At 43.9% G+C, this 13,372-nt stretch overlaps 1 protein-coding gene across 1 annotated transcript in view; it reads left to right on the top strand.

Annotated features, from left to right (window-relative positions):
* Positions 1–13,372, top strand: part of LOC121641348 (gastrula zinc finger protein XlCGF8.2DB-like) — a 56,290-nt gene that overhangs the window by 13,455 nt on the left and 29,463 nt on the right. Inside the window, exon 2 of the mRNA XM_041987435.1 lies at positions 8,228–8,479. Within this exon, the coding sequence (XP_041843369.1) occupies positions 8,228–8,479 (252 nt within the window). The remainder of the gene's footprint in view (positions 1–8,227; positions 8,480–13,372) is intronic.

Raw genomic sequence — 13,372 nt, 5'->3', positions numbered from 1 at the left:
CTAAGAGAAAACGGATGGAAAAGGCCACAGGACCTCTAACAAACTTGGGAAGCTTCTTTCTGGAAAATATTCAATTAAATTTAATTCCTTATTTCAGAATCACAATTTGGTTCATATTTTAAAAAAGACAAAAAGGCAGTACGGAGAGACTATAAATTTTATCTATAATCTATACAAGCACTTTCTCCTGTGCCTCCAGAATTATATCGTACACTGCTCTTTTTAGGCATTGTTAAAACCATAATAAGATTAGGATTAAAATTAAATTAGTCATTGCACAACACTTACATCAGCATTCATTGGTAATTAAATTCTTAAATCCCAGGCTCTCCAACAATGCTAAAAGAATATAAACAAGCATAAAAATTGTCAACAAGAGAAAAAAAAGATAATAAAATTTAAAAAGTTAGTAAAGCAAATAATATAAAATAATATGCAACAAAAAGGTGTTATTTAAAAGTGATGTTGCTGCTGACTAGGGCTGCAACTAATGACTATTCTGATGGTCAATTAGTCACCGACTATTAAAACGACTAGTCGACCAATCGGATTATGTATCTCATGATTATTATAAATGCTTCTTATTTCACTTTGAGCTTTGAACTCTTGCATGGGGTTGTTATGTAAGTCCGACGTTCCTCCTCTTTAAGTGTTCGAGCATTACAGATGTACTTCCGTGGTACGCAAGGTCCGCTTTACAAATCTCACATGTATTTATTTTATAATTTTAACGTGAAGTTATCCCAGACTTTTGATGTCCTCTGCCACCGTTTTGCTCCCTTGTCCGCTGCCATATTTTTCCCCTGGTGGACTTTACTGCGCATGTGCAACTCTCAGCAGAGATAAAAAAAACAGAAGACCGTGTCTCACTCTAGTTTTTTTTTTTTTTTTCCCCGTTTGCGCATGTGCATTGTGCAACACTCAGCAGAGATTATGGCATTACATCGCTGCCAAATACCTTGATGAGCGTACCAAATACCCTGGTGAGCGTATTTATCAATTCAGCAGCGCATTTCTTTATCGAGAGAGTGCATTGCTCTGATCGCAGGAGCTGTTAATTACTTGCGGGGCCGTGAACCCAGCACAGCCAGCACTGCTGAGCTTCATTTTGTAGTCCGTAAGAGTTTTTAATCCAGCCCCCAGACTCATGGTGTTGGAGCCCTTATAATAAGACTCCACTTTGTCCCTGTACTGACTCTTTGCTCTGCTGATAACTCTCCGTTGTGCATACCTTTGAATTCCTGTACTCCTCCAAATCACCTGAGTTGAAGGCGTCTGTTTGTGCTTTTGGTTTGGCACAGATTTCACTGTTAACCCAGGGCTTCTGACTTGGAAATGTCTGCATAGTAATCCTTGGTACAACGTCAATAGATTTCCCGATGTATCCAATGACCGTGTCTGTGTATTTGTTTATGTCAGTATCCCTAAACACACCACTCCGTCGTGCTGAAGCAGTCGTGCAGGGCCGAGTCTGATTGGATGGACCACTGCTGAATAGTCCGCGTCACCAGTCTGTGACGCTTCAGTTTCTGCCTAAAGAAAGGCAGCAGCAGAACTGAGACATGATCAGATTTTTCAAAAGGAGATATAGGCAGGGCCTTATATGTGTCTGCTTAAGGGGTGTAAGTATGATAGTGTGTTCTTACCATGTGCACAGCTGATGTGTTGGTGATATCTCAGCAGGACTTTCCTCAGGTTGGCGCTGTTAAAGAGTCCCCGGGGGACTCTTGTGGGGGTTCTTCATGTCCACAAAGCACATGTAGACCAGTTGAGCAAACTCTTATGCCCCATTCAAGACCCATGAAGAGGTTGTAGAGCTGGTCCACTGTTAAACGACCGGGATGAAAACCACACTGCTCCTCCTCAGTAGACCCCCGAATAGACCTTACCAAGGAGGCTGAGGAGTGTGATCCCTCTGTAGTTGGAGCACACCCTCCGGTCCTCCTTTTAAAGGAGGGGAACCACCACCCCAGTCTGCCAGTCCAGAGGAATTGTCTCCAATGTCAATGCGATGCTGCAGAGGCGTGTCGTCCACAACAGCCCTACAGCATCCAGAGCCGGTTTCCGACTTAATGACGGGAAAGATAGATTTAAAAGAATATTTTAGCCACATATTTAGAGGCATTGTGGAAGGTCCAGAGAGCCACTTGCAGCTCCAGAGGCGCAGGTTGGAGACCCCTGATTTAGTGTTTGTAAACCAAAATATACTGCATTTTTTTATATAACTGTAGGCCTTCTTTTAAAGGAAAAAGACGTTTTGTGCATAATGTGATTAATCACGATTAATTGCAACATGTCAGGCGATTAATTGCCATTAAAAATTTTAATCGTTGCCCAGCACTAATATATATCTGCGTGTATGTATGTATATTTGTGTATATATATAAATTGTCCCCTCGCCCTCCATGGGCGGTCTCTCATCCATCCAAGCTTGGTTCCTCTACCAGAGGCCTGGGAGCTTGGGGGTTCTGCGCAGTATCTTTGCTGTTCCTAGGACTGCGCCCTTCTGGACCAAGATGTCTCAGGTTTGTCCTGGGATCTGCTGTAGCCACTCTTCCAATTTGGGGTCTATTTCCCCGAGTGCTCCGATGACCACGGGCACCACTGTTGCCTTTACTTTCCAGGCCTTCTCAAGTTCTTCTTTCAGGCCTTGGTATTTCTCCAGTTTCTCATGTTCCTTTTTCCTGATGTTGCAATCGCTCGGTATTGCAATGTCAAGAACAACGGCTTTCCTCTGCTGTTTGTCCATCACCACAATGTCCGGCTGGTTTGCCATTACCATTTTGTCGGTTTGGATCTGGAAGTCCCACAGGATCTTAGCTTGGTTATTCTCTACCACCTTTGGAGGTGTTTCCCACCTTCACCTCGGGGCTTCTAGTCTGTACTCCGCACAGATGTTCCTGTACACTATACCAGCCACTTGGTTATGACACTCCTTGTTAGCTTTCCCTGCCAGCATCTTACACCCTGCAGTTATGTGCTGGATTGTCTCAGGGACCTCTTTGCACAGTCTATACCTGGGGTCTTGTCTTGTATAGTAGATCTGGGCCTCTATTGCTTTGGTGCAGTTGGCGTCAAGGGTGATCTTCCACTGCCGCATTGAGTTTGCAATTAAGGCTCTTAGAGTCCTGTTGATGTTATACATCTCTAAGCATTCCATGATCCATGTGTGTGGCATTGAGTCATAGGCTTTCTTGTATTCAATCCTGGCAGTGCACAGATTGGTATTCCTGGTTCTGCAGTCCCGAGCGACTGTTCTAACTACCAGCAGCTGGTGTTTTGCTCCTCTGGTATTTTTACCAATGCCCTTCTGTGCAGTGCTCATGTATTGATCCATGTGTCCGCTTATCTTAGCCGCTATGATGCCTGACATGAGCTTCCATGTGGTGGGGAGACAGGTTACTGGTCGATAGTTGGATGGAACTGTTCCCTTCAGGGGATCCTTCTGGATCAGGATTGTCCGGCCTTCAGTTAGCTATTCAGGGTGGGTCCCATCCTTTAGCAGCTGGGTCATTTGTGCTGCCAGGCGCTCATGGAGTGCAGTTAGCTTCTTCAGCCAGTAGGTGTGAACAATGTCAGGACCTGGTGCTGTCCAGTTCTTCACACCTGAGACTCTTTGTTGAATGTCTGCCACTGTGATGGTTACTGGTTCTTGTTCAGGGAGGTTGATGTGATCTGCTCTTAGAGCCATCAGCCACTGTGCACCGCTGTTGTGTGATGCCTCCTTCTCCCATATGCCTTTCCACTATTGTTCAGTCTCCAACCTTGGCGGGTCTGCCCTGTTATTACCCTGCCACTGAGAGTACACTTTAGCTGGTTGAGTTGAGAACAGCCAGTTTATTTGCCTTGCTTCAGTTTCTCTCGTGTACCTCTTTAGGCAGGTAGCCAAGGCTTGGAGTCGTTGTTTGGCAGTTTCTTTTGCTTCAGGTATGGGCATCTGGCTGTATCTCCTGGGTACCTGTTTTTTCATTGCACCTTTCTGGAGCTCTGATAGTTGGCTCACTTCTCTCCGAGCTGTCTTGATTTTAGCCTCCAACCTCCTCTTCTGTGGTGGATATGTATCTTTATGGTTGCACTTTGGTTGATAGCCAAGCACCTCAAGGATCACTGCTGCTGAGGTGTAGATCAGCTCATTGGTTTCAGTGATGGTCATTGTAGGAATCGTTCTCAAGGCTGCATGAATTCACATCTTCCAGGAGACTTTCCGATGGTGCTCCACTCAGCCTCTGTAATTGGCATTGGGGTTGCCTGATGTTCATTTTTGCCATGATCTTATCTCTTAGGTCAGTCGCTGCCTCGCTCAGTGTGATTGTGCTTATTGGGGCTTCGTACCCTATCTCTGGATGTTGTTAACTCCCCCCTGACCTGGCGTCCTGGCTCCCCCTTTGCCGTAGCATTAGTGTTGTACCTCGTCAATCTTCAGCTGTGATAGCAGTTGCCATCTGTGGATGTTGGAACGTTGAGCTACTAGTTGTTTGGCAGTGAGTGTTGATTGTGGGTTTTGAAAATTCATATTTCCCACATTCTCTGCATGTAACCTCTCTGACTAGGGTTACTGGAGTAGTAGCATTCCAAGAGAGCCTTGTTCTCGCCTCTCGTCCATTTCCTTCTTGTTCCAGTAGTGGTCCAGTGTGCTCTGGTTCCCCAGCACCTGACGCATATATATATATATATATATATATATATATATATATATATATGATGTGTGTGTGTGTGTGTATATATACACTGCTCACAAAAATTAAAGGAACACTTTTTTTATTGGGCCTGGCATGAAATCAGTTAAACCTGTCTGATAATTTTCTGGTTGGTTAAGCAGCTGAGGGCATCGTTAATCACTTTCAGCTGTATTGGTGTTCATGGAATTAACAACAGGTGCACCACAGTGGCAACAATCAGAAAACCCTCAAAACAGGACTGGTTTTACATGTGGAGGTCATTTCAAGTTTCTCCCTCTTGATCTTTTTTGGCTGATTTTTCACTCGTGCTGGTTTTGGCTTGAGTAATTATCTCTACTGGCAGTATGACGCGATTCCTTAACCCTAAAGAAGTTGCACAGGTTGTCCAACTTCTCCAGGATGGCACATCCACACGTGCTGCAGCAAGAAGGTTTAATGTGTCTCCCAGCACAATCTCCAGAACATGGAGGAGATTTCAGGAGACTGGTGGTTATTCTCGGAGAGCTGGACAGGGCCGTAGAAGGTCCTCAAGCCATCAGCAAGACCGATACCTGCTCCTTTGAGCAAGGTGGAACAGGCTGAGCACTGCTCGTGCCCTACAGAATGACCTCCAGAGGGCCACTGGTGTGCATGTCTCTACCCAAACAATCAGGAACAGACTTCATGAAGGTGGCCTGAGGGCCGACGTCCTGTAGTGGGCCCTGTGCTCACTGCCCAGCACCGTGGAGCTCGACTGGCATTTGCTGAAGAACACCAGAATTGGCAAGTCCGCCACTGGCGCCCTGTACTTTTCACAGACGAGAGCAGGTTCACCCTGAGCACCTGTGATAGACGTGAAAGAGTCTGGAGAAGACAAGGAGAACGTTATGCTGCCTGCAACGTCGTTCAACATGACAGGTTTGGTGGTGGGTCAGTGATAGTCTGGGGAGGCATATCCATGGAGGGACGCACAGACCTCTACTGCCTAGGAAATGGTTCTCTGACTGCCATAAGGTATCGAGATGAAATCCTTCAACCCATTGTCAGACCCTACGCTGGTGCAGTAGGTCCTGGTTTCCTCCTAATGCACGACAATGCCCGGCCTCATGTGGCAAGAGTATGCAGGCAGTACCTGGAGGATGAAGGAATTGAAACAATTGAATGGCCTTCACGATCCCCTGACTTAAACCCAATAGAACATGTGTAGGACATTATGTTTCGATCCATTAGGCGCCGCCAAGTTGCTCCTCAGACTGTACAACAGCTCAGGGATGCCCTCACACAGATCTGGGAGGAAATGCCACAAGAGACCATCCGTCGTCTCATTAGGAGCATGCCGCGACGTTGTCAAGCATGCATACAAGCTCGTGGGGGCCACACAAGATACTGAAAAGCATTTTGAGTTGCAGAAATTAAGTTTTTGAAAAAATGGACTAGCCTGCCACATCTTCATTTCACTCTGATTTTAGGGTGTCTACACAATTGAGCCCTCTGTAGGCTGAAAACTTTTATTTCCATTAAAAGACTTGGCATCCTTTTGTTCCTAAGACATTGCCCTGTCGTTATTTGTATAGATATCCAACTTCATATTGAGATCTGATGTATCTAATGTGTTTCTTTAAAGTGCTCCTTTAATTTTTGTGAGCAGTGTATATGTGCACATGTGTGTGTGTATATAAGATAAGATAATCCTTTATCCTAAATTTCGGTGCTACAACAGTAAAGGTGATAAAAGTTAAACCAGTGCAAAAAATGGCATTACATCAGGGGTGCCCAAAGTCGGTCCTCGAGGGTCGCTGTCCTACAGATTTTCCAATGTTTCCTACTTCAACACACCTGACTCAAATTAAATAGGTCCAACAGCCGATTAAGTTTTGCACAATGACTCCTCAATGTGAGTCAGGTGGTTTTGGAGCAGGCACACATCAAAAACCTACAGGATTGTGGACCTTGAGGACCGGAGCTGGGCACCCCTGCATTACAGAGATAAGAACGAAAACCATACAGAACAAAAACTATATAAAAATTCTACATAAAAATATCTATATACAGGTCTATATTAAAAAAGCATATTTACAAAATGAATTTACATTATTGAACAGTACTGATATTGCACGTCTGTGTGCATTATTAGTTTTTGGTTGTGGCTGTGTGGTTACTTAGAGCAGTGCAGATTGTAGAGACTGACAGCAGCAGGAAGGAAGGTATCTCTCCTTCACACACTGCGGGTGAAGCAGTCTGTCACTGAAGGTGCTGCTTTGTATGTGCATATATGTGTGATGTGTATATATGTGTGCATATATATGTGTGTGCGTGTGTTTGTGTGTATATACATATATATATATATATATATATACACACACACACACACATATTCCACTGTTTTTCTTGTTGACAGAGTTATTGTGCATGCAGACAATTTATAGGTGTGACTATAATGAAGCTGTGAGGGAATGAAGTGTGAATTCTTTGTACTACTTGGTCATGAAATACAGTTTTATCTTTTTATTTCAGTGTTCCAGGCAGATGTAGAGCAGCTGTTGCTGACTACAGAGGAGGTTTCTTGGAGTTTGGACAAGCAGGACCCAGAGGAACTATGGCCCAATTAGAACGGAGAAAAGCTGATAATTGGCTGGTGGAGAGTGTCACCAGTCTTCCAATGATGATGGCTCCTGTGAAGAGTGAAGATGATGAAAAAGAACTTCAGCCTTGGTCATATTTAGCCCACCTTCATCAAACCCAAACTGAAGGTAACACAGAGGTAGAGGCTCCAACCAACAACCCAGATAAACAGATTAAATCAGAAACTGATGGAGAGGACTGTGGAGGACCAGAAATAACCAGTGACCCAAACAGTCATTTACAGCAACACAATGACATAAAGGCTTCAGGCTCTTCTGAGATACAACATTTGCCACATTTTGGACCTGAAATGAAAGACGAAGATAAAAGCTGGAATGACAACATGGCACATGGTTCAGGTGTAAACAATGATGTGGAATGTAACACTTCCAAAACCTCCGTCAGCTGCTCTGAATGTGGTGAAGAGTTTAACTCTCAACGATCTCTCCAGAGACACTCAACAAAAAGGTCTTTGAGCTGCTTTAGAGTGACACAAAATAAAAATGAGCAGAAAAGAGTCCAAACAGGAGAGAAAATAATTCAATGTGATGTTTGTGGTAAAATATTTAGTCATAGAGTAAATCTTCATAGACACAGGAGAATACACACAGGAGAGAGATCATTCAGCTGTAATGAATGTGGACATAGCTTTAGTCAAAAGACAAACTTGAACAAACACATGCGAATCCACACAAGAGACAAACCTTTCAGCTGTGATGAATGTGGACAAAAGCTTAGTCAAAAGACACACTTAAACAGACACATGAGAATCCACACAGGAGAGAAACCATTCAGCTGTGATGAATGTGGACAAAAGTTTAGTCGAAAGGCAAGCTTAAACGAACACATGAGAATCCACACAGGAGACAAACCATTCAGTTGTGATGAATGTGGACATACATTGCGTCGAGCTGATGACTTAAAGAAACATATGACAGTCCACACAGGAGACAAACCATTCCGCTGTGCTGAATGTGGAAAAAGATTTAGTCTAAAGACTGTCTTAAACCAACACATGAGAATCCACACAGGAGAGAGACCATTCCGCTGCGATGAATGTGGAAAAAGATTTAGTGGAAAGACAGATTTAACCAAACATATAAGAATCCACACAGGAGAGAAACCATTCAGCTGTGATGAATGTGGACGAAGATTTAGTCTCAAGTCAAGCTTAGACCAACACATGAGAATCCACACAGGAGACAAACCATTCTGCTGTGATGAATGTGGACAAAGATTTAGTCAAAAGACGGGCTTAAACCAACACATGAGAATCCACACAGGACAAAGACCATTTCCCTGTGAGGCTTGTGGTGAATTATTCAGGTGGCCTGTCTCTTTAAAAGCACACATGCGTGTCCACACAAAATAGAAGGCATATAGTTGCAGGATTTAGCTGCATATCTGTAAACAACATAGCTGTGTTTACAGTGTAGATATGTGTTGGTGAGAAGAACTTTATGGGGGTATTCCATGAAAGTAGCTATAGAAAACGAGACACCCAAATAAGTTTGACTCAAACTAGCTCCATTTTCTAATCGAATCTCAACTGGTTCCACAAACACAGCTCAGCCTTATGTAATCCAGACTCATTCAAGACAGACTTGAACAAAGGTCTCTATGAAGGTAAAAATGTGCCAAAATGAACAAACTTGTAGATTTGATGTGAAAACTTGTATAATACAATGTGAGAAGTTGTGCATCAAAAATCTGAACTTGTATGTCAAAATTTTCTGCTGTAAAGAAAACTCACACGTGAACTGAATTTGAAGTTACAGAGAAAAAATAGTCCATCTGACAAATTATCTTCCATAGTTTACTTGTAATTACATTTTTTTCAAGTGTTCATTTTGCTTTACAACTTCAACTTAGCGATTACAACTTCCTGAATCTGCTGCTGTAAGTCACAAATGTGCTCTCGCGAGTCACAGCGTGATAAAACTGTGGCCTGACTTAGTTGAGCCAATCGGAGTGAACGGTCGTGAGACCAACGTCACTATGTAGTGTTCCCAGATTATTGGCATTCATCCTGCTTCCCTTTCAACACAGGCTCTTGGACTTTAAATACTGTATATTCTTCAGGAATCCTGCATGAACGTTGTGACATTTATGCTGTTACCTGACAAGAACTCTATGGTTGCCTTTCGCTTTTTCTGAAAATAATTTAGCAGGCTCATCTGAACTTGCAACCAGTGGATAATGCATTACAGTGTGTATAGGATAGCCTACATTGTTTCTGCTTTCTGTTTTCTAAAGTGACAACTTTAATAGCCTGCGCTTAATGTTACATCGCATCGCGTTTATTGTTCATAATCAGTATCCCCCCCCTTCGCCGCGCTCTACATGCTGTGTTCATGTGCAGAGCAGATGTCTGACAGCAGAGTAGCCTACTACTGCATGTGCCTGTGGTTGCTGCAGTGGTCCCTATCTTGCTAGGCCTCGTCATATTGCTAGAAAAATCTGAGCTGTATGAACTGATTGATTCTTGCAGCCTGACACCTGACATGTGTTCATTTTATGTTATTGTTTAACCACTTTTTGTTATTTTTACTGGTTTTATTTACTTGTATTTTACTTTAATTGTATTTGCTTGTTAGTGTGTTTTTATAGTTAGTTTTTTTTTTTTATGTTTTTTGTTTTTTTTTTGTGTTCAGCTTTTTTTCAGCTGTTGTTGTGTAAGAGTGCTTTACAAATAAAGTTGAGTTAATCATGCATCATAGAACATCCCCAAGTTTAATGTATACAGATACAAGTATTGCATATTTTATTGTATAAAATAATTTGATAATACTTCATTTTTCTATTGAATTTTTTAGTATCAATTCTTTTATTACTGTTTTTTTCTTTCCTTAAACCACCAATTTTATTTCCATTTTAAATAAAAACAAACAAAAAACATTCTTTATGTAAAGTTCAATTGTTGACTGCTTTTTCTTTATCAGATACTATACTGTTTCATACATCATACAGAACCTTTTAAACAAATCCAAAACCATCATCATCAACCTCTCCATGGAGCCTGAACTAACCTCTCGCTTCATGATGAGCAGGCCGCTGCAAAAAAGTGACAGAAGTTTGTGTCAGTGACATGCGGTCAGGTGAGGCAGAGGCAGGCCGTACTATTAGGCAAACCAGACATTTGCCTGGAGTCCCAAGCCCCATACAAGGCTCATGGGGCCCCCGAAGTGCCTCCTTAATATTGTTTTCACCATACTCATCGTTTTTAAATGGTTTCCAGTTTGCGAAGCGATTCATCTGTGTGGGAATGCTACAAAAACTGCCGCTTCTGCTGACAGACGCTGTACAAGACGCTCTGCTCGACTTTGCTTAATTTTTACAGGTTTTATTGGGTTTTAGCTGTTTTAAGTCAGTTTTAAGCCTTTTAAAAATCTGAACTGTACAGTCACACTATTTATAACCGTAAGCTTTTTTTTTTTTTTTTTACCCTGTCCTGTCCAGCATCCTAACATACAGAACGGTGATCTGTGTGCCATATTTTGCTTGACAGATTTGCTCTACCAAGGGAGACATGTTATATACATGGCTGCCCTTGATATTTTTATTATTTTTATTGTAATCTTATTTTCTTTAGTCTTATATGTCAGTGCCGAACCTGACAGGGAGATAGAGGAAGAGAGAGAGAGAGGAAAAAAAAAAAAAAAAAGGGAGAAAAGGACAGGATTAAAATGTGGAAATAACAGTTGTCTATGCTGCCCAGAACATATCACAAAAAAAAAAAAACAACAACATAAACTACCACAGTACTACATGATACCGAAAGAAAGATAGAATGATGATAATATAAAAAATTACAATAGTCATCAAACGTACCTGCAGATGAACGTACCAACACACAAACATCAGCTACATCTAGTGAGAAGCGGATGGAGAGACGAGCACGTTTGTGAGCATGCACGTGTTAATATGCATGTGTGGCCATGCAACAGGGAGGAAATGTGTACCCGCAAAAGGGCCGCGATCACGCCGCACCCCGAAGCATCAGCGGGGGACGGGGGTAGCCCGGGGCCCCAAAGGCCAAGCAGATCTACAGAGTACCAAGCCCGGGACAGCCAAAGCAGACAGAGCAGCGGCCCACCCGGACCAGAGCAGAGGGGTCCCCAGATCGGAACCCCCGGCGCGACGGGGCAGGGGCACCGGGCAGCCCAGGGCGATGGTGAGCAGGCCCAGCGGGCGCCGGGCGCTGCGGCGTGGGCCGCACGGAGGGCAGGCGCCCCACAGGCCCAAGGGCCACCCTTTCCCCCCAGCAAAGCCCCACCCAGGAACCCGACGGGGCCCGACCGCCCCAGGCAAAACCATCGTGGGCCACGCCAACCCAACACCAAGGCTAGGCACCCCAGGGACAAGAACATGTCCGAACCTGAAAGAAGACATCCGGAAGCTATCCGAGGAACTGAAGTCCAAAAACAATCAGCTGAATTCCCTGATGGATGTATCCCACCAGTAGTCGATTCACATAGCCTCACTTAAAGCGGCTCTCCAGGACACAATGACTTGGGACCCTGCTACCTCACCCTGGCCTTTTTCCAGCTCCATGCCGAAACACCTGCCATCTTGGTCTGAGGTGGTCTGCCGTCCCAAGCGCATTGCCAGTCTGGACCAAGGCAACCGGGACCCGACGGTCATCCCAAAGCTCCTTGAGGCGTTGAAAGCTCCTTAAAGCCACGGTGAAGAGACATGCTGAGACACGCCCCGGGAGTCTTGGCCAGGAGTGCGTCGCCGCTCGAGCTGGATCCTCCCCCTCTTTTCCTGCTTCCACTGCTGCAGGGGCAGAAGTCTGTCCTCCCGCCACCACAGAGACTGCCGCATCACGCTCTGATGCGGTAGGCCGCCCTACCTCGACCTGGAGACTACCGCCGGCTGATGCTGGCCCTCGTGTGCTCATTGTGGGGGATTCTACTAAACCGGAGCTGTTTGGGTTATTGTTTTGTAAGCCAGAAGCAGAGCTTTGAATTAGATGTGGGCTGCAACTGAAAGCCAGTGGAGAGCGATTAGCAGCGGAGTGACATGAGTTGGTTGAAGACCAGGCGTGCTGCTGCGTTCTGGATCATTTGCAGAGGTTTAACTGAGCATGCAGGCAGGCCAGCCAGTAAGGAGTTGCAGTAGTCAATGCGTGAAATGACCAGAGCCTGGACCAGGAGCTGTGCCTTGTGTTCAGTCAGGTAGAGTCTGGTCCTCCTGATGTTGTAGAGAGCAAATCGGCAAGATCGAGCAACACCAAGATTCCTGGTAGAAGACGTAGGCAAAAGCGTGATGGAGTCAAGCTGCACGATTATCTGTGGCGGTAAGGAAGGATTGGCTGGAAAGACAATAAGCTCAGTCTTGGACAGATTTAGCTGAAGGTGGCGATTCTTCATCCATGTGGAGATATCAGCAAGACATGCTGATGCTCGCATTGAGACGGTTGTGTTGTCAGGTGGGAACGAAAGGAAAAGCTGAGTGTCATCTGCATAGCAGTGGTAGGAGAAACCATGAGAGTTAATGACTGCACCCAGTGAGAAGGTGTATAGTAAAGAGAAGAGGGCCAAGCACCGAGCCCTGAGGCACCCCTGTTGTCAGCCTATGTGATCAGGAGATTCCCCCTTGTCAAGACACTTGAAAGGATCTTCCTGAGGTAGGACATAAACCATGAGAGGACAGATCCTGTAGAGATGGGATTTATGGCTCTTTGAAGTGAGCCGGATTTTGAGGAGCTGTTCCTTTTAAAGAGCCATTCAAAAGACTGGCTCGTTCTCACAATATATTACAAAATTTCACAATATATAAGAATGACAAACAATCAAATTATTTATCCTACAGAAAATCTATTATACAAGATTAAAAAAATATAGGAAAAATATAGATAAAAAAGATAAACCTGAGCAGTCAGTGCAAATTCTAGTAAATGTTTTGGATATAACTCACAGTATTTGTTTCCAAACAATACTCTCTGCCCCTAGATGCTTCACATGAATGGAGCGTGTTGGACATCAGACTTCTATGATGTCACAAATGTTATTTATTTAATTTTCATTTTACTCAACTGTACTACTTCTTATTTTCCTATTTACTAATTTTTTTTTTATTCAGTCATT

Source organism: Melanotaenia boesemani, chromosome 6 (genome assembly GCF_017639745.1).
Source record: "Melanotaenia boesemani isolate fMelBoe1 chromosome 6, fMelBoe1.pri, whole genome shotgun sequence".
In the NCBI taxonomy this organism is placed as follows: Eukaryota; Metazoa; Chordata; class Actinopteri; order Atheriniformes; family Melanotaeniidae; genus Melanotaenia; species Melanotaenia boesemani.
The sequence above is the reverse complement of the archived record's forward strand: the minus strand, read 5'-3'. Positions and strand labels throughout refer to the sequence as shown.